Raw genomic sequence first — 22,312 nt, forward strand, 5'->3', positions numbered from 1 at the left:
AGTCTGAGTTTCAGGTTTTGATTTCACCTACCTTTGTTTGTGAGATATTTACAACACATGTGTCAGTGACAATTAAAAAAGGAGGTGTATGTGAAGGTTAATGTGTCTTTTCTTGTATTGTCTTTAGGCTTTCACACTTTTTTCCAACAGTTTCTGGCTCAAGATGAAGTCGCTTAATGCAGCAAAATATTTTATATTTTCTGTTGAAAGTCGAGAAAAAGAGAATAGATGGGATAAAGAGCTGAAAATGATTTCCTGCTTTATTTTGCTCTTTGAAAGCACAGCAGGTTTCTATTACAGTAACTTAATGAATGTGCCGCTCTCGCTCTCTCCGCTGATCTGAGTTCGTTCCGCTCACCCAGCAGTTCGCCTCTTTTTCTCATTTGTACTAATTTGTGTAATTAAGTGGGCGGAAAGTCCACACTAGTTTTCACAACACGGCAAAAATGATAACGACACAGTTATTTACCCTTATGCATGCGCGTGTGCAAACAGTTGAGATGGTATTAAAACGTGAATTCAGTCATTCATGTCAAGGTAAGTCATCTGCTGAAAGCCTGGCTAAACGCACCAAAATCTGCGTTTAGCACCACGTCGCCACACGGTCACGTGATGCGGGTGTTTGACTCACACTTGGAAGTAGTGTTTAGAAACATCGGCGCTTAAGTAGCTCGACACACTGCAGAAACGTCAGCATCGAGTGTCTCATCCCAACGTACTACTGCAAAAAATAAATAAATACATAATAAAATAACCGCAGAAGTCGTTTCAACCAACAGACGTTTGGCATTTCATCAAGCAAGAGGTACGTTATTTATTTATTGTCTTTACAATACTCTTTTGTATTTATAAAGAGAAATCCATTGCAACGTGTCATTAAAGTCATACCCTTGTCTCCTAGATTCCTGTGTGACAGAAATGGCAAATCCAGCCAATTTAACCTATGGTAACTTCAGCTATGACTATTACTACGAGGATGAAATCTGTGATAAGAGTGGAGTGGTGATATTTGGATCCTTTGCCATTCCGATTTTCTCTGTTGTGATCACACTGAGCCTGGTCGGAAACATTCTTGTCCTCATAATCCTGGCTTTGTATGAAAAACTTAAATCTCTGACCAACATTTTCATCCTCAACTTGGCCATCTCTGACCTCGTCTTCACCATCGGTCTTCCTTTCTGGGCCATTTACCACGTCCAGGGATGGGTGTTTTCTGAAATTCTCTGCAAAGTTGTGACTTTTATCTTCTTCACTGGGTTTTACAGCAGCATTCTCTTCCTGACCATCATGACCATCTACAGATACCTGGCTGTGGTCCATCCTCTGTCTGACCTCAGCACACCGAAACACTCCATCGGGGTGTTTCTGTCTGTCCTGATTTGGATAATCAGCACTGGAGCAGCCATGCCCTCCCTCCTCTTCAGCTCAATCACCAAGGTCCACCACAAAGATAAAGAGTCACAGGGCTGTGAATATATTGATCCACTGTGGGAAACCATTGGTGTCATCCAACAGAATGGTTTCTTCCTAGTTGCTTTTGCAGTCATGACTTTTTGCTTCATAATAATTGTGAGAATCACAAGAACAAGATCTCACACAAGCAACAAAGCAGTCAAATTAGTCTTCTGCAGAGCTGCTCTATTCTTCAGTGCCTGGGTGCCGTACAATGTTGTAATCTTTTTGAGGGTCTTGCCTGCTCATGTGGTCCCGTCATTAGTTGAATGTGAAGCAAGCACCCAGCTTGACTATGCATTCTATGCTTGCAGGCTCATTGCTTTCTCCCACTGTTGCCTGAATCCCATCTGTTATGCATTTGTTGATGTGAAGTTTAGGAGTTATTTAAAGTTATTGCAGGTTAGAATGGAAAACCTCATATCACGTAGAACAATGTACTAGCTACTCAGTTGATTTTCTTGCATATGTTATTTGCCCTGTTAATTGTTTTTCTCTCCCAGTGTGCCTTTAGTAAAATTGCATATCTCATATCGAATTTATCTAATTACAAAAAAAAATAGGAACTGCTCCATGTGTCATATGTTGCACCCGGCAATCAATTTCAAGGCTTTTATCGTGTGTGTGTGTGCGTGTGTCACACAGTGTGAAGTAATTATTTGACCCTGTGTTGTTTTTATGATGTGGGGTTTATTAGTAAACTTAGTTATTGCATTTTGTATCCTTGTGTTTTGTTTCTTAGTGAAATTTCCGACTCATATCTCCCCAGTTAAGACAATGAGGTGCAGTTGCCCAGAAACTTTTTATATGACCGATGGTCATGTAGAAACATCTTTTCTGTAAAAAACAAAAAACAAAAACCGTTTGAATAGACATTATATAAAGTGAAAAACAATAATCTGCTGGAATACAATGAAAAGCACACAACAATTGGACAGAAAGGGACATGAATCGCTGTGTGACAGGCAGGAGATTGGACCCAAATGCTGGACTCATGGACATGAAGGAGTGAACTAAAGAAGGCAGCTTTATTGAGGCTGCAAAAACTCAAGGGATGTAGTAGCAGCTTTGAAACTGAATCTCAGGCCATGACGGGACTAAAATACACAGTGGGGTGATCAAACAGGACACAGAAAGGAAACACAGCTGGGACTAATTACACAGGATGAGACAAGGGAAGCAACACAGAATACAGACACGTACCTTCAAAGTAAAACAGGAAGCACACCAACAGAACTTACAGACTCAGAGACCCGATACTGACACAGTACACAGGGAACACAAGGACAGGGATAACTTCAGTGCAGGCACAGAGACACAGACACTAAACAGAGGGAGCACAGAAACCAGAACCTAAGTAATAGCAATTCCGAATAAGAATTTATCCATAACATAAGACACTCTTAATCCAAACAAAAACACTGATTCAACAGACTCAGGACCATGACACAAAGTTAGGTTGAGTCAACATTAGCTTTTCATTTGGTATTGTTATAATTTGTGATCTCATACTAATTTACCATGAAACAGTTTACGTTATTTCATGTTTAACCAATATAATTCTTTATTTTAATCATATATTTGTTTTTATCATATATATATACATAATATATTCTGTTATTATATCTGCTAAACCACTATCCACAAATATCTGTATTTTCTCAGTATTACAAAATTGTAAGACCATGGCCAAAATATCCTTTAGCTTGATGAGCTGAATCTCAGAGTCTAGGAAAAGTCAATATAATAGCACTGAAGTGGAAGTGATCTCAGCACTTTGTGGAGTCAAGTACGCATCCCTTTCTCAGGTCCAGGAAGTCTGTGGTATACAGTTAAACCTTTGAAAGGTGATGCATCTCAAGATTTGCAGACTTCCTGTTCGAAAGAGTGTGGGAAAAAAAAGAGTCTTAAAAAGACTGTTGTTGTTGTAGCACTGCAGTTATTTTACTGTATTTTCATCCACAGAAAAAATAAATACATTTGCCACATCATCACACAGAACATTTTTTGATATCCGAAAAATACTTTTCATTTTCACCATAGAGAGGTAAAGCATTCAGCACATTTACTTCTTGTCCCTGAAAATAAACTGGCATCCAACCTATTGGTGACACATGGAAGAAATAAAGTGATTCTACATATTTTTGTGTGAGACAGACAATACGTGTGTCGGTTCAGACTCTAGAAATGTAGGAACACGTGAATGTAACCATCAAATGTTTACATATACCTTAGTTTGTTCTTTTGTTTGTTTTTACAGACATAATTTTATTACAAGTGTACATCGCTGAGGCAGCTCATCAAAAAGTCAAAAGGTAAATTAAAATGAGTGTGATGAAGCCGGGGGTTAGAGTTAGTCCTGAAATCCTGTGTAGGTCAGTCAATTATATCTATGACTTTAGAATAATAAATAAAATTACACAGATTTCCCTCAAATGATATCTAACTTTCCAGAAATATTCATTGATAAACACAAAAAACACAGAGTTTAGTAGCGTGTTTAACTAATGCAATAGACTACCAGTCATAAAAACAAGAAAACACAAATATTTTAGAAATCTGTAGCAAAAAAACTTGTTTAAAACTGAAAACTGTAAATAACAAACTTTTTAAACCCACATCTGAGCCTGATCATTGGACTTCTCTTAGAAATCAGAAACGATTCAAAAACTATTTCTTTTCCTGTTTAGACTTAGACACCAATTTAAGGTAAGGCCATAACCTGGTGAGCTGAGGTGTAATGCGAAGAATGATTAGGTATGTCTCTGAAGCACATGTATATGACTATATCCACTCACTTGATGAAGTTGGAGCTTGTTGGTTTCCCCCGTCACACACACACCCACATACATACATGGCATAACATGGCAACTAGCAAGTAGTTAGATATTTATATGTACTGTTTCGTTTTATCAGTAAAAAGGATTTGACAAATACACAAAACAGATCTACTGTTACAAAACTAAGAGCTTTTGTTCACTAAAACAGTAAAGGACTTTTAATTTGAAAATGAATATGAAGAAATACAAAGGGGCAGATATAATCATCACCTCAAGACATCTGGTGAGTGGGTCCATAGTGTAATGTTTAGCTCACTTAACTAACAAGTGAACCATCCACGGTTTGAGAATGGAAGGTGAGACAGATGGTTGTATTGTAACATTACGCCTGTGCTGCCCCAGCAGCTGTTGTAGTTTTGTGGTGATGCTATAACCTAATAATAAAGCAAATAATATAATTAAACAAATATCAAGATTCCATCCATCCATCCTGGAGCCCTGAATTGGGTTCATTTTTCTTATGAGAGAAAATGAGTAAACCCAAAGTATACATTTTCAAAATGTATTAATATAAAGGTTCAAGTTAATAACAGCACTGTGTCTCCTCCTTTGTTCAGCATGCCAAAAGGAAAAAGAGCACCGTACCCAAGCAGTAAACACTTTTATTATGAGACACAGAAACAGAATAGTAATATGAATGGTTAAAAGTCATGGTTCAGACTTGGCTTCTCCCCTTATTTGGAGCTGGGTCCGGCCCTTGGGTCATCTTAAATCTCCTGGAGCGGACATCTCCCCGTAATCAGAACAAAAACGACTCCTCCCTACTTTTGCAGTTTCTATGGAGATGTTTTCCTCTTGGCTGGCCTTTACCAAACACCTTAAATATCCTGTACCTTGCTGTGCCATCTACAGCGCAGCGCAGGAAGCATCCCCCAAACATTCCTAAGGCGGGGGCTTGTGTTGTATGGGTGTGGCATTTTGTTTCAAGACTCTATTCTACAGGGTGGGCCATTTCTATGGATACAGCGTAATAACATGGGAATGGTTGGTGATATTAAAGTCCTGTTTGTGGCACATTAGTATATGTGAGGGGGCAAACTCCTCAAGATGGGTGGTGACCATGGTGGCCATTTAGAAGTCGGCCATCTTGGATACAACTTTTGTTTTTTCAATAGGAAGAGGGCCATGTGACACATCAAACTTATTGGTAATGTCACAAGAAAAATAATGGTGTGCTTGGTTTCAACGTAACTTTATTCTTTCATGAGTTATTTACAAGTTTCTGACCACTTATAAAATGTGTTCAATGTGCTGCCCATTGTGTTGGATTGTCAATGCAACCCTCTTCTTCCACTCTTCACACACTAATAGCAACCCCACAGGAGAAATGCCAGCACAGGCATCCAGTATCCGTAGTTTCAGGTGCTGCACATCTCATATCTTCAGACCATAGACAATTGCCTTCAGATGACCCCAAAGATAAAAGTCTAAGGGGGTCAGATCGGGAGACCTTGGGGGCCATTCAACTGGCCCACGATGACCAATCCACTTTCCAGGAAACTGTTCATCTAGGAATGCTCGGACCTGGCACCCATAATGTGGTGGTGCACCATCCTGCTGGAAAATCTCAGGGAACGTGCCAGCTTCAGTGCATAAAGAGGGAAACACATCATCATGTAGCAATTTCAAATATCCAGTGGCCTTGAGGTTTCCATTGATGAAGAATGGACCCACTGTCGTTGTACCCCATATACCACACCAAACCATCACTTTTGTTGGTCCAACAGTCTTGGAGGGATCCATCCAATGTGGGTTAGTGTCAGACCAATAGCAGTGGTTTTGTTTGTTAACTTCACCATTCACATAAAAGTTTGCCTCATCACTGAACAAAATCTTCTGCGTGAACTGAGGGTCCTGTTCCAATTTTTGTTTTGCCCATTCTGCAAATTCTGTGCGCCGATTTGGGTCATCCTCGTTGAGATGCTGCAGTAGCTGGAGTTTGTAAGAGTGCCATTTGTGAGTAGCTAATATCCGCCGAAGGGATGTTCGACTAGTGCCACTCTCCAGTGACATGCGGCGAGTGCTACGCTGTGGGCTCTTGCTGAATGAAGCTAGGACAGCCACTGATGTTTCTTCATTAGTGACAGTTTTCTTGCGTCCACATTTTGGCAAATCCAACACTGAACCAGTTTCACGAAACTTAGCAAGCAGTTTGCTGACTGTAGCATGGGAGATGGGTGGTCTCGTAGGGTGTCTTGCATTGAAATCTGCTGCAATGACCCGGTTACTGCGTTCACCAGATATCAACACAATTTCGATCTGCTTCTCACGTGTTAACCTCTTTGACATGTCAATGGCTGTGAACAAAGAGAAACTTGTAAGTAACTCATGAAAGAATAAAGTATAATACATATTTGTGTAATAAAAGATAGAATATTAATGTGTGATTAAAAAAGATGTGGCAATTATGAATATAAAATAATGAGGTATATAAGCATCAAAGATTAAAAAAAAAATTAGATAAAAATATAGAAACAGATAACTATTCATCCTTAAATTAGTATCATCAATTAACCTAATCCCACGCATGTCTCAGACTCTGGGAAGAAGCCACAGTTGAAGCTTATAAAGTTGGGGAAACCTGCAGTCTGCTGAGAGTGAATAAGTCTCTTGAATGAGTGACAAAACATTTCTCCCACTAAAAACACTAATGTTTTCTCTGCAACACAAAAAAATAACCTCTTTTGATGAAAAAAATATTCACTTTTATTGTTAAAATGACACGCACAACACCTGCAATGTTGTTGTTGCTGCAGAGCTCATTTGTCGTGCTCAAAGGTGATACCTGGTGGAAGTTGAGCAGAAACAAGACATTTTAAAATAAAATGGTAACCCTTGAGGCTAGCTTACATGATTTTTTTTAAGTGATTATTTTGCAAGAAGCATGTCTTGCATGTAAAGTATAATTAATTATTAATAATGCCAAAGTGAAAGAACATGTTAAACATACAGAAATGTAAAAAAGGATAATATAGAAAACATGAAAGCTTTGTTGCACTCAAGGGACACATGAAGTTTGAATATACTGTTGGAGCTCTGACAGGAGATTTGTTACAACTTGTTATATATTAAATATTAGATAGTAAGTCAAAATAATAGGAAATTTTGTGTGCGTGGCTGTCTCTAAAATAACTGTTTTAATGGGAAAATTACCAACATCTTGTTATGCTATCACAAAGAGGGACAAACTCTGAAGGGCCTACAGAACTGGGATGGTGATCATGAAGGACAATGAGAACCTTCTCACAGAACTTTGGTCTAAAAGGAATTTTTGCCTGATTCGAGTAAGACTGACTCATCATTTACAATTCAAGCAGTGGTTGCACTAAAGTCTAACAGTACAGTCAAAGTTCATTTCAAATATTCACAGTAGCCTTAAAGGTTATAGTCGAGACCCTGGAATGCTTTAATATAGTTTTAAAAATATGAACAGCAGATCAGTATCGGTTTCATGTTTATTTAGTCCTAACTTAGCTTTCATTTCCCCACATACTGAATAATGAGATGCTGTGATGGGTTTTATTGTTGTTGTTTTGAATGTGTATATGTATGAATCCGGGTTGATATGATTTGACTGATTTGTGTATGGCTTGGTGAACAGAAGACAATTTTCCATTGATGTGGAAACCACAACCACAGACTGATGAACTAATACTTGGGAGAGATTATAAGGAAAACACGAACCCTTAACAACTAAAATGAAAAAGAAAAGTATATAATATCAGGATTAAATGTCAACAGTGGGATTTTTGGTTTTCATAATTTTCCGTTGTTAAGATGCTCACAAGATGTGATACAAAGCTCTCTAAGGTTAAAAATTAGAAAAATGTTTCAGCATCTTCTTCAGACTCGTTGAAAGTTTAATTTGAGTAAGTACTCAATAGATGCTTTAAAGAAACTGGGTGAAAAGATTCCATAATTATGGGGTTTGGGAGATCACAGTTGAAGGGGCTATCTAAGGGAGTAAAATGTCCTGTCAGGCTACTGATCTTATCTTGAAAAAAGCTTAAAAAGTCATTGCAAGTTGGAGAAGAGATGATGTTTTTCACTGTATCGAAGAGAACCTTAGGGTTTCTTTTTCCTACTGCAGGTTATTTAGAGAAATAAGTGGCTCTTGCATCTTTCACTATGTCGTTAAAGGTAGATAATAGTTCTTTCAAGTGGAGCTTATAAACCTCAAGTTTTGTGGCTTTCCACTGGTGCTCAGTTTTACAGCAAATTAACCTAAAGCTGGGGATAGTTTCTGTGAACCAGGGTGGGGATTTAACAGTGCCACCTTTCCTGATTTCAAGAATTTTTAGACATTGTGAACTGAAGGAGGCCACATGCTGTTCCATATCATCAGTTTCAGGTAGATTATTATCAAATAATTCCAAATTCTTTCACCACAGATTCAGTAATTAGTTGTAAATGCTTCACATGAACAAAGGGCACACAGGAAATAGAAATATATTTTTATTTTCCTTCTTTCTCTTCAGATCACAGATAAAGTAGAGATCAAATAAAAGACGTTTATGATCGCTTATAAAAATGTCCTCACGACAGACTGGTCTGATATCCAGAGCCGGTGACATAATCAGATGATTCTGTGAATCTGATTCTGTCACTAAATTAAATTTAATAATATGGAAATTAAAATCCCCTAGCAGCAGGATTCTTTCCAGCTTGATGGTGGACAATAAAAAGTCCCCAAACTCCACAAAGAAAATCCTAGCTAATCCAAGTGGTCTATAGATTAATATCAGATAGAAAAGGTTAGTGCTATTTGTCTTCTTCATCTGAATATCAAATTAGTTAAAAGAAGGGGTCTTCACTAGATGACATGTTTAAGGAGTTTCTAGCTATAACAGCCAGCCCATCTCTATGTTCTGAAAGTCACGGTGTGGTTAGACAAACACTTATAACTCAAGTATTAATAAATGGTGTAAACAGGAAGTGGAGCACTCACTCACAAGTTTCATCCACATGAAACTACAGCATGTGCTGCAAACTGAAACCTTTATGTCTGTGGTCCATTTGATGACTCACTCAGTTAAACTCTGCCAAGCTACAGAGATGCATTTATCAACTGCCTAGAAAATGATTAAACTTGCTGTAACTTCCTGTTTTTAGAGCCGTACTAATGCTCTTCTAGCAGCTACAATGTATATCTTCATTTGGACACATTTAAATAAAAGTAAAGAAATATTCATACTTGGTGTCAAACCTAATTTTAATGTTATTGATACAAAACAGTGTCTGTAAACATAATCTTGAAATGGACTTTTGAACTGTCAGGTTTCTTAAGAAGTGAGTCGTAACTCCTGCTTAGTAAATGATTGTCACGGTCTCGCTGGCAGACCGTGGGGATGTGGGGAAAGGAGGACCCAAAATGCAGGACTCTACAGTGCAACAGTGTTTATTTACAGTGGTGACAATCCAAACAACAATAAATCCCCCCGTGCGATCCCAACTCCCGTTCCGTGTCTTCTCCTTTATCCCGTGCTCCGTGCTCTGTCTCCGTTCCCTGTGTACTCTCCGTGTGCTGCCTCCTGGTCGCCACAATTCCTCCTGAGGAAACACGTATACCAAAGGCAGCCGTGAGTACAAAACCTAACAGTAGACTTGCACTAACCTTGCACAATACACTTAAGACTGACGGGAAGTCACTCAACGATCCAGCGTCGAGGAGCTCTCGGCCACACTGTTTTGAAGCTCCTCTGACGAGGCTTGATCGGCGCCAGGTGTGTGTGGATTCCTGGGTGGGACCGGTCAGCTGGCAGGGCCACACCCACCAGGCCTAAAAGTGCCTGCCACGACCGCACCCTCACATACACAAGCACACACCCCTAAACACCTGACAGTACACCAACACGGAAAAACCATAATAACAACAACCACAATGATAATAATAATAATAATAATAACTACAATAGTAGTCCACACTGCTCACGGACCCCGAATCCCTGGAACTGGGTCCGTGACAGTACCCCCCCTCTAAGGGTCGGCACCCGACGACCCAAAAACAAAAACAAAACAAAAACCACAGTACAACCAACCCCGGGCGGGCGGCGGGGGGTCCCGGACGGAGGGCCCCAAAACCCCAGTTCAAATGTCCAACCACTGCCATGGTGGGAACAACAGTTCTTGCGGCCGACCCAGTGGACCGCAAGCAGGCAAAACCCGCTACGGGTCAGGCAGTGGTGGGAAAACAGTTCGGGCGGCCTACCTCCAACCCCATGATGGAAGCGGAACGCTTCAGGCGGCCTGCCACGGATCCGGTGGTGGCGGCGCTGCTCCTCCGGCGGCCTGCCACGGGTCTGGTGGTGGCGGAACGGTTCTGGTGGCCTGCCACGGGTCCGGTGGCGGCGGCGCTGCTCCTCCGGCGGCCTGCCACGGGTCCGGTGGCGGCGGAACGGTTCTGGTGGCCTGCCACGGGTCCGATGGCAACGTCGCTGCTCCGGTGAGCAACAGCGAGGCGTGGCACATGGTCTATGACGCGCCGGTCGCTGACGTGGACGCACTGGACGTGGATGGCGTGGAGGCCGCGCTAGACGTGGAGGTCCCTCCGGTTCGCTGACCTCCGGCTGAGCGGGTCCCTCCTCGGCTGGCAGCGAGAGCCCCTCCTCGGCTGGCAGCGCCGGTTGTTCCTTCCGCTCGCCGAGCTCCTCTGCTGGTGGCTCGCTGAGCTCCTCCGGCTCGCTGAGCTCCTCCGGCTCGCTGAGCTCCTCCGGCTCGGGCATGCTGAGCTCCACAGCTGGCGACGCGGGCTCCTCCCGCTCGCTGAGCTCCTGCTCGGGCATGCTGAGCTCCTCCGGCTCGCTGAGCTGCTCCTGCTCGCTGAGCTGCTCCTGCTCGGGCATGCTGAGCTCCTCCGGCTTGCTGAGCTCCACAGCTGGCGACGCGGGCTCCTCCCGCTCGCTTAGCTCCTGCTCGGGCATGCTGAGCCCCTCCGGCTCGCTGAGCTGCTCCTGCTCGCTGAGCTCCACAGCTGGCGACGCGGGCTCCTCCCGCTCGCTGAGCTCCTGCTCGGGCTCGCTGAGCTCCTCCTGCTCGCTGAGCTCCTCCGGCTCGCTGAGCTCCTCCGGCTCGCTGAGCTCCACAGCTGGCGACGCGGGCTCCTCCCGCTCGCTGAGCTCCCGCTCGGGCATGCTGAGCTCCTCCGGCTCGCTGAGCTCCACAGCTGGCGACACGGGCTCCTCCCGCTCGCTGAGCCGCTCCTCCGGCTGCGATGCGGGTATAGATGGTCGTTGATCCGGAGGTGAAGATGGCGATGCGGAAGCTGCAGGTGGCGAAGATGACGGTCGAGCGGGTGATGTGGATGGTGAAGTCGAGAGTTCTGCGGTCGCTGCAGTCTGATGGGACGCTGGTGGAGAAGTAGCTGCAAAGGGCGGAGGTGATAATGGTGCGGCAGCTACTCGTGGTAGACTGGACAGCGATGTAGAAACAACAGGCGGGTGACATAATGGCAGGGTAGTTCCAGCAGGCATATCAGCCTCCAACTGAGGATGAAGACGAGAGGCTGACTGGACTGGCTGTGCTACGGCTACAGGCTGGGCAGCTGGCTGTGCTACGAGGTTAGCTTTCACACAGTCCCGTGAATAAACAGATGAGGTGAATGAAGATGAATTGTCCATATGACTCACCACAGCCGGCTGTTGGAAAGTTTTAGAGTCTGACTGCGGTGAGGCACGCCGGCGGCGCAAGCGTCGCTTCTTTAACGATGCCGGGGCCAGCGTATCAGGCTGAGGTTCCACCAGCCGGCCGGACAGGAGAGCAGCTGTGTGATTTTGAGCTGCCGGTCCTTGGTCTGCTGACTCAGCAGGTGCCGCAGAGGTGAGTGGAGATGTGGTGAGGTGCAGAGGGCGTGTGAAACGTTTCCCCCGCAATGGAGGGTCCAACAAACGAGCTGCAAGCGACGGCGGGGAGGCTATCAGCCTATGAAAAAAGAAATAGGCAGCAAGGGCTCCCAGGGAGGTTGCCATATCCTCCTCGCCCGGACAGCCCAAACCAAACAGCTCAAAACAGGAACTTTCCCTCAGCGTGGTTATAATCAAAATTAGTCTCTTAATGTCCAAAAAGCTCACAGATGAGGTGATTGATGATAAGAAGGAATCAAAAAATACGACCTGTAAGTGTCTCTGATGTGGATCTGCCGCCTGGATAATGCTCCGACAGTATTTCCAGAGCTGGGCGAGCAATTCCTCCTGTGAGACGGTCCTTGAGTCCGCTGGGCCCATAATGGCTGGATCGTTCTGTCACGGTCTCGCTGGCAGACCGTGGGGATGTGGGGAAAGGAGGACCCAAAATGCAGGACTCTACAGTGCAACAGTGTTTATTTACAGTGGTGACAATCCAAACAACAATAAATCCCCCCGTGCGATCCCAACTCCCGTTCCGTGTCTTCTCCTTTATCCCGTGCTCCGTGCTCTGTCTCCGTTCCCTGTGTACTCTCCGTGTGCTGCCTCCTGGTCGCCACAATTCCTCCTGAGGAAACACGTATACCAAAGGCAGCCGTGAGTACAAAACCTAACAGTAGACTTGCACTAACCTTGCACAATACACTTAAGACTGACGGGAAGTCACTCAACGATCCAGCGTCGAGGAGCTCTCAGCCACACTGTTTTGAAGCTCCTGTGACGAGGCTTGATCGGCGCCAGGTGTGTGTGGATTCCTGGGTGGGACCGGTCAGCTGGCAGGGCCACACCCACCAGGCCTAAAAGTGCCTGCCACGACCGCACCCTCACATACACAAGCACACACCCCTAAACACCTGACAGTACACCAACACGGAAAAACAGGACAGCAGACACAACCATAATAACAACAACCACAATAATGATAATAATAATAATAATAATAATGATAATAATAATAATAATAATAACTACAATAGTAGTCCACACTGCTCACGGACCCCGAATCCCTGGAACTGGGTCCGTGACAATGATTGACTTCTTATGTGCTGAATAGATGTCAAGTCCTCGTTTCACAGCTGGAGACTTTAATTTTTAGTAAACAGAAGGACAGGTTACACCCAGTGGATGCTTTATTAGAGTCCTTGCTGTCTTAATTCTTTGTGAAACATACTGAACAAGGTGCGTGTAACAGAGACTTTGGTTCATATTAACATCATAGCCTTACGCAGTTGCTACACATTTGTCGTGATCTAAATCTCCCATTTCATCACATCCCCCAAAAAATAAATGAGTAAAATTTGAATTACAAGTTTGCAGCTCTCAGTATATTTAGATATCAATCTAAACATTTGTGAATGTTTTTTCTGTAACTGTAAATTTAAAACACAAGTGTGTGAAGATGAAAATTGAAAGTGAAATTTTAAAAATAAATTCTCACATTTACAACATTTTTACCTTCACAAAGGTTCTCTAGTGGATCTAGATTTCTGTTTAAAAGACACTATAACTGCATAAAAGTATTGCCAGGAATAACACAAATCATGGCACTGCATCTGGCTGTCTTGAAAATTAAATATTCATTGCAACTAAATTATTTAGAGAAAAAATATTAATGGCTTTTTCAGGCAGAGGTTTGATTGTGACACTCTGTGACAGTATTTAGCAGTATTTGTAGCATATATGAGAAAACGAGGTCACTTCTGTTTGTAAGAGAACTGCAGGTTGTGACATCAACTCAAACAGACATGGAAAGTCACAGCACCAACAACAATGGTATGTTGTGTCATCACGTTAAAGACGCAGCTCATAGCTTTACCTCGAAACACTGCAGCAGGTTGTGGCATCACCCTAAAGAGCAATGGGATCATCCCCAAACATAATGGCACCATTTTAAACACCCGTGGTATCATCTACAAATGCAGCGGCATGACCTCCACAGGCATCACCCACAAAATGTCGAGGATGTCATATCCACAGTCAGCAATGCCAAGGGATGTCACCCCCAAACACCGAGGCGAACACCGAGGCATGTTGTAGCATTTGAAGGCACCATCTCAAGTCACAGCTCAGTGTTCATTATGATCTCGACACACCCTTTCCAAAGAAATTCGACTGCACAATAATCACTTTTGATTGACCACTATTATGCTTCTGTAACCAATACGTCTACTCACCAAAGAATGAGTGAAGCAATATGGATAACAGCAGAGGACAATTTATTTAGGGTCTGATGGCAATTTACCATAGGTATCCAGCACTTTAAAGGATTGATGGACTGGAGCACATCTGTCCTTAACATACCCTCTTAAACATCAGCTTGACACTGATATATCAAAGGAAACTTAACCGACTTTAAGTGCAAATGTTTCAACCTGAACAACTTAAAACTTCTCTGGGATACAATGTAAACAAAGACAAGAAGAAGAAAAATATTTCCATCAATAGTCACTTTTCCTAACCAGGAGACAAGTGAATATATTATGTAAAGAGTCCTTTTTCTCAGTCCTGGGGTTGTAACACCACAACCTCCTCAGTCCGTAATCAAAGAGTGTCTATTTGACAATAACCAAAATGTCTTTGGATAGTCTTTGTGAATGAAAACAAAACAAAAAAAACAAATGGTATTAGCTGGCCAGCAAAATAAAGAGAGTGTATGGCACTGAGTGCGGGCGTGTGTGTGAGTACTTCGGTCCAAATAATCAAGGTCCGGATGGATGAAGGGATGGCGGCCGCTTGTCCTTTAATGGCACCAGTAAGACAGCACAGTAGTAAGGCAGCACAGCAGCGAGGCAGCACAGCAGTAAGGCAGCACAGCAGCGAAGCGTCTGGCAGGAGAACGAACAATAGTCCTTTTCAAGGCTACTGCAGAAGGCGATATTCCCCGCTAGCTCACCCCAGCTTGCTCTCTGGCACAGCTACAAGCCACGTGAGCTCATAGCCCCTTAGTGACATACGAACTTGGCTACCAACGTCCGCTTAGCATGGCGGCTAATTGTCGAGCTTGCTAGCTTAGCCTCGATTAGCGATTAGCACCTTAATAACCATTACTACACATCACATCATAGCAAACACATGATAACACATGGAATAGTATAATATACATACGAAACAGATTTTTACCTGGCAGGAGAACGAACAATAGTCCTTTTCAAGGCTACTGCAGAAGGCGATATTCCCCGCTAGCTCACCCCAGCTTGCTCTCTGGCACAGCTACAAGCCACGTGAGCTCATAGCCCCTCCCGCTAGATAACCAAATTAACACTGGGTTACATCCACCCCTGCTTAAAGTGTGACGTCCCCGTCACTATCACCCGACAGAGATTGCACTAACCCAGCAATCTGTTGTTGTAATGACAGGAAAAAGTTATTGAGCAATGCAAGTGTCATCGGCACATTGGAACTGTGATGCTTACAATCGACTTTGTAGCCGACCTGATAGCCACTGAGATAAGCCGGTGGCACTCTCCTCCTTTGTGGCCTACCACATGTTGGGGCTGGGCTGAGCACCTCCTCATCGTTTGCTGTCTCCGATCCTGTCAGATCTACAATGAATTCAGGTGCCCCAGGATTCAGAGGATACTGTGGCTGGGACGCCTCCTGTTCTCCCAGAACATCCCTTTGATCCGCCAACAAGTCATTGTCAGGAAATTGGCTGGATGTAAAGTTTATTTCCTCGTCTTGCCCAAACTCCTCCTCCAGCCGAGTTTCTTCTGTGTTGCTCCCTGCATCCACTCTCATGAGAGGTTGAACCGAACTGGTTAGCACATCCTGACTGTCACATTGCAGGTTAACCGGTAGGAACCCACAGGGAAGAAGCATGTCACGATGCAGAACTCGCTCTCTGCCCTCTGCATCCTCTGGCCTAATCACATAAACCGGGATAGACTCATCCGTCTGCTTAACAACGATGTGCACAATAGGCTCCCACTTATCAGAGATTTTGTGTTTCTTTCTTAGGCTCAGATTCCTTACCAGGACTCTGTCACCCACTTCCAATGGAAGGGCAGTAACCTTAGCATCCCAGCGTCTTTTGTTCAACAATTGTCTCTTCTCAGCATTTCTTGAGGCTAGGTCGTATGCATACTTCAACCTACTCTTTAGTTCTCGTACATACTGAATATGTGTTCTGGTGCTGTGGCCACGTGGACTATGTCCAAAACAGAGATCAATCGGAAGGCGTGGCTCTCTACCAAACATCAGAAGGAAGGGCGCTTCTCCAGTTGCGTCATGTTTTGTACAGTTATAAGCATGTACAAGGGGGCGAACATACTTCCTCCACTCCTCTTTTTTCTTATCCTCCAGAGTTCCGAGGAGGTCCAACAGAGTCCTGTTGAATCTTTCCACTGGATTTCCACGTGGATGGTAGGGTGTCGTACGGGACTTTGTAATCCCTGCTAGTTTACAAAGCTCTGCCACTATTTCAGATTCAAAACAAGCACCTTGATCACTATGGATTCTGCGAGGAAACCCGTAGTGACTGATGAAGTTCTCCCATAACACTGTGGACACCGTTTTCGCTGTCTGATCTCTCGTGGGATATGCCTGTGCATATTTTGTAAAATGATCAGTTAGTACTAGGATGTTCCTGGTGTCTCTCGAATCGGGTTCTATTGTCAGAAAATCTATGCACACTAACTCGAGGGGACCACTGACTTTGATGTTGACAAGTTTAGAGGCTTTCTGCACTCGTGCCTTTCGTTTCACACACCTCTCACATGTTTTACACTTGTTCTCAATGTAGCTAGCCATTTTTGGCCAGTAAAACCTCGCTCTAGCCAGTTCTAAGGTTCTCTCAATACCCATGTGACCTGTCTCGTCATGAACACCTTGGAAAGCTCTCTCTCGATGGCTATTAGGGATGACAAGTTGATGGAAGGCCTTCCCCTTTTGATCAAAAACTCTACGGTATAGCACCCCATCAACTAGAAGTAACTTTGATTTCTCCCGTAAAAACAGAACCACCTCAGGTTCCTCAGACTTTCTGTCAAAAGTCTCATCCCCAGTCTCTAAAATGCCTATGATGCGTGCTAAAGAGCTGTCATTTCTCTGTAACTGATACCAGTCCACCATAGACATTCCTGGTAGGGCTGACTGGCCAGGTAGGGGGACCGGATCCTCAAGGTCATCAGGAACCGCACTGTCATTGCACAAGAGTGTTTCCACGGCAGGGATTACAGTGTCGACTGTCTGTGTGCCTTCACCTAAGATCGTGTTGACATTGACACTATGACGCTTACACACAGTACTCATTGCCTCCCCATCGAGAACTTTAAACTCCTCAGGGGACAAACTAGCACAGTCCAGCATGCTGGAGATTCTTCTGTCTGTCTCCAGGGACTCCTCGTCCTCCTCTGAGGGTCCATGAGGCCTCCTAGAGAGCCCGTCAGCATCAGTGTTATGTTGGCCAGATTTGTAGTGTATGTCAAAGTTGTAAATCGACAGAGAAGCAAGCCATCTGTGACTTGCAGCATCAAGCTTCGCACTGGTCAACACATACGTCAAAGGGTTGTTATCAGTCAGCACCTTGAAATTAGCCCCATACAAATAATCATGGAACTTCTCACTTACTGCCCACTTGAGGGCGAGAAATTCTAATTTATGTACAGGGTAATTCTTTTCGCTTTTGGAGAGGCCACGACTAGCATAAGCTACTACTCGAGTCTGGCCGTCTTGAACCTGATACAACGCTGCTCCCAGGCCTGACATACTGGCATCTGTGTGTACTACGTACGGGAGCTGCCAGTTGGCGAAAGCCAGAACAGGTGCTGAAATCAGTTTTTCAACGATAAGGTCAAAAGCAGCCTGGCAGGCAGGGGTCCATTTTGCCCCAAGTGAGGGTGACTTTGTTCGTGGCCAATGTTTTTGGCCTTTATGCCTGGGGGCTAGTTCTCCCTTTAACAAGTCATTGAGAGGCCTGACAATGCAAGAATAATCCCTCACAAACCGCCTGTAATACCCCGTGAAACCTAGGAATGACCGAAGCTCTTTGGCAGTTTGTGGGCATGGCCAGTCTTTCACAGCAGTAATTTTGTCTGGGTCAGGCTGGATCCCCTGGGCAGATATTACATGCCCCAGATATTTCACGGAGGTTTGGAAGAACTTGCATTTAGAAGGGGATAACTTCAGACCAAACTCAGCAATGCGCTTAAGGACCTTCATCACCCGCTCTTCATGCTCTTCCAGTGAGTTGGAGAAGATTATGAGGTCATCTAGAAATGCAACAACCTCCTGGAGGTTAATTCCCTCCATCACTTTCTCCATTGTCCGTTGAAACGTGGCAGGGGAGTTAGTCAAGCCTTGAGGCATCCTCCGAAATTGCCATGTTCCAAACGGCGTTGTAAATGCTGTCTTGGGTCGATCACATGGCTCAACTTCAAGTTGATAGTACCCGCTCTTGAGATCTAAAACAGTGAACCATTTTGAACCAGAGAGCAGAGTGAACGTCTCCTCTATACGAGGCAATGGGTATGCGTCCTTTTTGGTGAGGTTGTTTAGTCTCCGGTAATCTACAACCATTCGCAGTTCCCCATTCTTTTTCCTTACAAGCACTACTGGAGAGGCATAGGGGCTATGTGACTCCTCTATAATGCCTGTTGCCAAAAGGTCTTGGAGGTGTCTTTTCAAATCATTGAAATCAGCGGGCGAAACACGTCTTGTCCGCTCTTTGAATGGGACATGAGGTTCTAACTCAATGCGGTGACTGACCCCCGTCACACTACCAACGTCAAGATCATGTTTCAAGAAAGCATCTGATGCTTCTTTGACAATTCTAGCCTGTATGTGCTCTTTGAATTGTGGTGATATCGGGCTGTCCCCAAAATCAAGGCCAAGAAGCACGGCAGATTGGTTACTGTCCTCGCTATGAGAAGCTAGCAGGGACTGTGCCTGCAGAGGAGCATCTTCGGGCTGGGGGTTCAGATCAGGGAGTGCAACAGGAACCGCCCAATCAATGGGGGAGCACTCAGCAATAGCTGTTCCAGGATACAGTGTGATGCCCCGCCGAGAGGCATTTTTGACCGCAACTTTAAACTTACAGTGAGACATAGGTTTTACATCAACTATCTGGTCATAGATGATAAACCCCCCTGGTGTAGGTGTGTCCTCCGAGCCACACACAAGAGCCTGAAATTTATCGCTCCCAGGTTTAGTGTGGCAGATGGCTTTCAAAGTATACACCTCACCTGGTTTCAAATGCACCGGTACCTTGCTGGAGAGTGCAACACGGAGGGCTTTGACCTCGTCTGCTTGGGGGTCAGCCTGCTTGAAACATTTGGTATATGCCATGACCCAGTTAGTGTCAATGGGTAGAGTCTGCAGAAACTTTGCTCCACCCTTTTTTTGACAGTCTTGTAGCATGGGACCTAACACATTTGTGCCCACAAGAAGAGAAAACTTATCATTGTACGATTGATCTGGACTAACTAATGCTAAGATGTTGAAACACTTGTCTGTGCCACAAGCACTTTCAGGGAACTGAACTTTAGCCTCAATGTACCCCACATATGGTACCTTTTGTCCAGCCGCACCTTCGATGTCCAGTACCTCTTTTATAGAGAACAGTTCTCTATGAGAAAGATAGCGAGAATAGAATGACTCTGATATTATTGACACTTGGGACCCGGTGTCAATTAAACACCGACACGGAACTTGATCTAACCATGCTAAACCATCACAAGGCTCCCCAATTAGACCCTGAGGAAACTGGGGAGGCACCGTTGGAGCTGGGGCTTCGTACATGCACTGGCTTGAAGGCTTGGAACTGCTCTGACCATCAGCTCCTGCTCGTTCCACAGCAGGAGCTCCTACTGGTTTAAAGGCAAGTTGGACTGTGGACTATTCTGTCGCTGAGCCATTGAACACTGGCTTTGCCCAGCACTGTGCCTCTCACACAATTTCTTTTGCACTAATATGGCATTGGTTGGGTTTGAACATTGTGGCAACATATGTGAATCCTCCCCACAATTATAGCAAAATTTCCCAACCCTTTTATGATCACCAGGTAGCCTAGCAGGAGTTGGTGGAGCTGGATTGTGGATTTTGGTTCTGTGCGATAGCTTCTGCCTAGTTTTATCACTTTTGGGACACTGAGAATTTGCTGCAGATGAGCTGTTCATTAGCTCTGCTTCTAGCTGCCTGATTCTTTCCTCCAGTTGCTCTCTGGTACAAGCATCCAGCGCTGTGGGAGGTGTGCCAGAATGCCTGCCGTCATCTGCGGCTACGAGTGTTCGAGCCTGCACTTTAGTTGAGGTGCCGCTCATGTAACGTCTCCTGCGCATTTCTTTTAACTGACTCTCTTTCTCATGCGTTCTGATTTTAAAAAGCAGCTCTGAGAAAGTGGGAATAACATGATGTGCAGATCCCACTATTTCTTTTAGATGCAGAGTGGCAATTAGAGAGTCATCCCAGCAACCTCTGAGGAACTGCTTTAGTAGCTGAACATCAAAATCACTTCTAGGTATGCCATTACCGTCAACTACCTCCTGCAGCAACGTCTGGAGTCGGCGCAAGTAATCAGATGCCTTTTCTCCACTATTCTGATGAGTCTCTAGGTACTGGATATACAGCTCTTCACCTCCAGTGACATTGCCATAAGCCTTGTCAAGCTCATCGAGATAGTCTTTTGGTGATGCTTGAGACCCAATAGAAAGGGCCACATTCAAAGCAGGGCTAGCCAAGCTATCGAGGAAAACACGGCGCTGCTGCCCTTCGGAAAGGGTAGAGTCATTTAGTACCTGTTTAGCTCTAAGTCGCCATACCCTGTACTCTACCTCATTAGGGGGTTTTGGAGAGTTTCCTGAAAATGAGCAGAGCTCAAAACCAGAGGGAGTGTGCATGGGCGAGTCATGTTTTACAATGTGCTCCACAATGACTCTCTGAACCTCCGCTGGCAAAGGATCAACAAGCAGGGAGTCCGCATCAAGTGCCTGTTTAGCCTTGGGCACATGGCCATCATCACAGGCGGCAGTTGACCTGGGACCTGGTGTGGACTGAGTTTTAACTCCCAAGGCAGGAGTTGAGGTAGCTAACCCCTTATATGTATCATTTTTCCCACACATGTGGCTCACTGCAGCCTGATTTAAAGTCATGGGGCTCACATTATATGCTAATGCCAGTTCGTTTACTTGTTCTCTGAAACTAGCAGTCACATCATCAATTGCTCGAGCGAGGGGGACCACATCATGCGCCAGGTGAAAACTGTCAGGTCCCTGAGGACAGTACTCATCTATCTGAATAACCTCCCAACACTCCCCATCTGCTGAATGTTCTCCATCTAAGAGCATTGGGGTAATGCACTCCATGAACTGACACAAAATAGTGTCAGGGAGACTATCTATTTGTTGAATTTTGACAACGTGATCCAGCAAAGCGAATGCTCTTTGCACCTCTTGTAGTTTAATCCCGGCTTTAGCCCCTTTTAACAAAACAGTGTACTCTGGATCAAAACCATACCTGTCACAAAACTCCATTGTCTCTCTCTGCAAAGCAGTAGATGAATTCACAGATGTCTGAGCATGTGCTTCAGGATAAAGTTAGTGATGCGCTCCAGTCCCTGTTCGGGCGCCAATTTTTTTCCTACTACTCTTAGTTGTAACCAATACGTCTACTCACCAAAGAATGAGTGAAGCAATATGGATAACAGCAGAGGACAATTTATTTAGGGTCTGATGGCAATTTACCATCGGTATCCAGCACTTTAAAGGATTGATGGACTGGAGCACATCTGTCCTTAACATACCCTCTTAAACATCAGCTTGACACTGATATATCAAAGGAAACTTAACCGACTTTAAGTGCAAATGTTTCAACCTGAACAACTTAAAACTTCTCTGGGATACAATGTAAACAAAGACAAGAAGAAGAAAAATATTTCCATCAATAGTCACTTTTCCTAACCAGGAGACAAGTGAATATATTATGTAAAGAGTCCTTTTTCTCAGTCCTGGGGTTGTAACACCACAACCTCCTCAGTCCGTAATCAAAGAGTGTCTATTTGACAATAACCAAAATGTCTTTGGATAGTCTTTGTGAATGAAAACAAAACAAAAAAAACAAATGGTATTAGCTGGCCAGCAAAATAAAGAGAGTGTATGGCACTGAGTGCGGGCGTGTGTGTGAGTACTT

General features: G+C 44.3%; 2 protein-coding genes and 1 long non-coding RNA gene across 3 annotated transcripts; 1 reads left to right on the plus strand and 2 right to left on the minus strand.

Annotated features, from left to right (window-relative positions):
- Positions 1-662: 662 nt before the first annotated feature.
- On the plus strand, positions 663-2,159 carry LOC101472451 (chemokine XC receptor 1-like). Its single transcript, XM_004555028.3, has 2 exons — positions 663-805; positions 902-2,159. Exon 2 carries the CDS (start codon positions 919-921, stop codon positions 1,894-1,896), a length of 978 nt encoding a protein of 325 aa, XP_004555085.3. The 5' UTR covers positions 663-805; positions 902-918; the 3' UTR covers positions 1,897-2,159.
- A 7,484-nt stretch (positions 2,160-9,643) lies between these two features.
- Positions 9,644-10,541, minus strand: LOC143415095 (uncharacterized). The gene is made up of 3 exons (XR_013095700.1): positions 10,501-10,541; positions 9,932-10,128; positions 9,644-9,842 (listed from the first exon to the last, which is right to left on the minus strand). It is a non-coding gene; the product is annotated as an uncharacterized LOC143415095 (long non-coding RNA).
- Positions 10,542-10,543: 2 nt separating this feature from the next.
- LOC143414972 (uncharacterized) lies at positions 10,544-11,212 on the minus strand (the record flags this gene model as incomplete). The annotated part of the gene is made up of 1 exon (XM_076880099.1): positions 10,544-11,212. A coding segment is annotated over exon 1 (669 nt), but the record flags the coding sequence as incomplete, so codon positions are not given.
- Positions 11,213-22,312: the final 11,100 nt, after the last annotated feature.

The sequence above is a fragment of the Maylandia zebra genome, linkage group LG23 (genome assembly GCF_041146795.1).
Source record: "Maylandia zebra isolate NMK-2024a linkage group LG23, Mzebra_GT3a, whole genome shotgun sequence".
NCBI classification, from domain to species: domain Eukaryota; kingdom Metazoa; phylum Chordata; class Actinopteri; order Cichliformes; family Cichlidae; genus Maylandia; species Maylandia zebra.